This window comes from Sphaeroforma arctica (genome assembly GCF_001186125.1).
Source record: "Sphaeroforma arctica JP610 unplaced genomic scaffold supercont1.209, whole genome shotgun sequence".
NCBI lineage: Eukaryota > Ichthyosporea > Ichthyophonida > Sphaeroforma > Sphaeroforma arctica.
Genome location: NW_014040349.1, coordinates 30,492 through 32,773, shown reverse-complemented (window position 1 = coordinate 32,773; position 2,282 = coordinate 30,492). Strand labels below are relative to the sequence as shown.

Sequence of the window (2,282 nt, the reverse complement as noted above, 5' to 3'; positions counted from 1 at the left end):
TATATATGCATGTATATATGTATATATTGTGTGTGCGTATGTGAATGTGCGTATTTATATATATATATTATGCATATGAATCTATATATATATATATATATATGTGTGTGTGTGTGTGTGTGTGTGTGTGCGTGTGTGAGTGTATGTGTGTGTGTGCGTGTGTGTGTGTGTGTGTGTGTGTGAGTTTATTCGTACAAATATAGTTATACATTTTGATACATATTTACTGCTCTGTCTGTCGTCAGTATGTATATACTCGTGTGCTCCATACATAATGTACCTAAATGAGTAAATGCTAGGAACAATACATATATATGTTTGTAAGTACGCGACTTCAAACGTATGCGAATGTAAACACCTAGAATAAATAAGCTGGACCTATTTGGTGGATCATGTTTCTTACTTCGTATGGAATCATATGTGCTCTTACTGCGTTGATATGTGTGTGCATCGTACTTTCCCTCACCTTCTTTGAAAGCGGCTAATGATATCCAGCACGAGCTTCTCGGCATTATCATTCAACTTTGTGACCATATTGCCCTCAAAACAACTAAGTCAGATTATAGACTATGTATCCAACTATATACTTGTTGTATGTGTACGTGCACACCCTGAGGTCATGAACTACAGGGAGAGAGTCTATTTACAGGGGTGAACAATACCGTGATATTCAAATATTATAGGTTAGTCGGCAAATATAGTCACCTTAGCGCTGCACCAGTAAATACCAGCACCCGCACCAGCCACCAGCCACCAGGTGACCTTTTTATGAATATATATATCTTCAAATCAACCCTTTTTTCGACTTTTGTATTTATTTTTTACAATGAAAAACAGAATGTTTTTAATAACTCTAAAAGTGCCGGACAAGTCTTCTGGGGTTTTTTTAGAAATAATCCGAACACAAGACTCAGTCCTACAAGCCGGACCAAAAAAATCAAAAATGAGACCCCGGCTGAATATATAAGGACACAACCCCCAGAAGCCCCAGAAGCCCCAGAAAGGGGTTTTTTTTCTTCTAAAACTTTATATAGCGTGTGTGTGGCAACTGTCAAGTCCGACCCACATAATCACCCAATGTCAACAATGATGAATATACTTTTTTTCAAACAAAAACAAAATCGAGAATATCATACATATTTAAATATTTTTAGCCTACCGACAATAATAATGAATAAAACAAGAATATTGATCCGATTATTTTTTGGTGATAAATCAAAAAAAAACAATCGGGATTCATCGACAATCTGTGAAGTCCAGGACCAGCCACCTCGGATAGGCTCCAAAAATTATGTGAACACTGTTTTTTAAAGGGCGTCATATTCATCTTTGTGTATGAAACATACGATACAGCTATACTTGTCTTACATTGCGGACGAGTGTTAGCACTCAGAGAGAGATAAGACTATTACGATGGCTGACCCTACAACCACAGCACCTTCTGCTGAAGAGGTGGTAGCCTCGACAAACACAACACCGGAAACATTGGATTTAGTGCAGATTGTACAAGAGGACTACTCGTTCAATCCCACTTGTAAAGATCAGATGGAAAAATTCTCGGGCAACTTCTACGCGTCTGGGTTGGATTATAATGTTGTTTCAATTCTGGGGCCCCAGTCTGGGGGGAAAAGCACGTTGCTCAATCTCTTGTTCAACGTTAACTTTAAGGTATGCGATTGAACTCCGCGCCTGCTTGAAATTGCCTCCTGAGAACAAAATGTGCATTTGGTCAACGCACATGTCGTCATAGTCCTATAAAGCTATTCTCTTGGTGCACTCGTGTTTGCTTCTATCAGAAATGGAGATGATTGTATAATAGTATTGCCACAGGGACTTCTCTAGTGTGCTAGAATAGCGATTATTTGCTCTCTTGGACAAGTTAATTGGCCATGCTTCATGAGTAAATTGATACAGAGTACTTGCTTGCATTCGATGGCATTCTATATCTGGTTATGTTTGAGTGTATCAATGCACTTATCACAAGTACTTACAAAGGATTATTCCTACCCAGAGAACCTATATATAAGTCTATGCCTGGTGCAACACTCGGACGACCGTTTGATTATTAGTTAGTCAATATTGTATGCTTGGTTTAATATATACATATATATATATATATATATATATATATATATATATATATATATATATATATATATATATATATATATATATATATATATATATATATATATATATAGTAGTAGGTGGTGGGTGGGTGGGTGGGTGGTAGGTGTAGTAGTATATATATATATATATATATATAGTAGTGTGTGTGTTGG

At 36.7% G+C, this 2,282-nt stretch overlaps 2 protein-coding genes across 2 annotated transcripts in view; one reads left to right on the top strand and one right to left on the bottom strand.

Annotated features, from left to right (window-relative positions):
- SARC_03910 (hypothetical protein) overlaps positions 1-731 on the bottom strand; it is a 4,602-nt gene extending 3,871 nt beyond the window's left edge. Inside the window, exon 1 of the mRNA XM_014302280.1 lies at positions 467-731. Within this exon, the coding sequence (XP_014157755.1) occupies positions 467-534 (68 nt within the window). The 5' untranslated portion in view covers positions 535-731. The remainder of the gene's footprint in view (positions 1-466) is intronic.
- A 619-nt stretch (positions 732-1,350) lies between these two features.
- SARC_03909 (hypothetical protein) overlaps positions 1,351-2,282 on the top strand; it is a 7,470-nt gene continuing 6,538 nt past the window's right edge. The window contains exon 1 of the mRNA XM_014302279.1: positions 1,351-1,668. Coding sequence (XP_014157754.1) covers positions 1,414-1,668 — 255 coding nt within the window. The 5' untranslated portion in view covers positions 1,351-1,413. The remainder of the gene's footprint in view (positions 1,669-2,282) is intronic.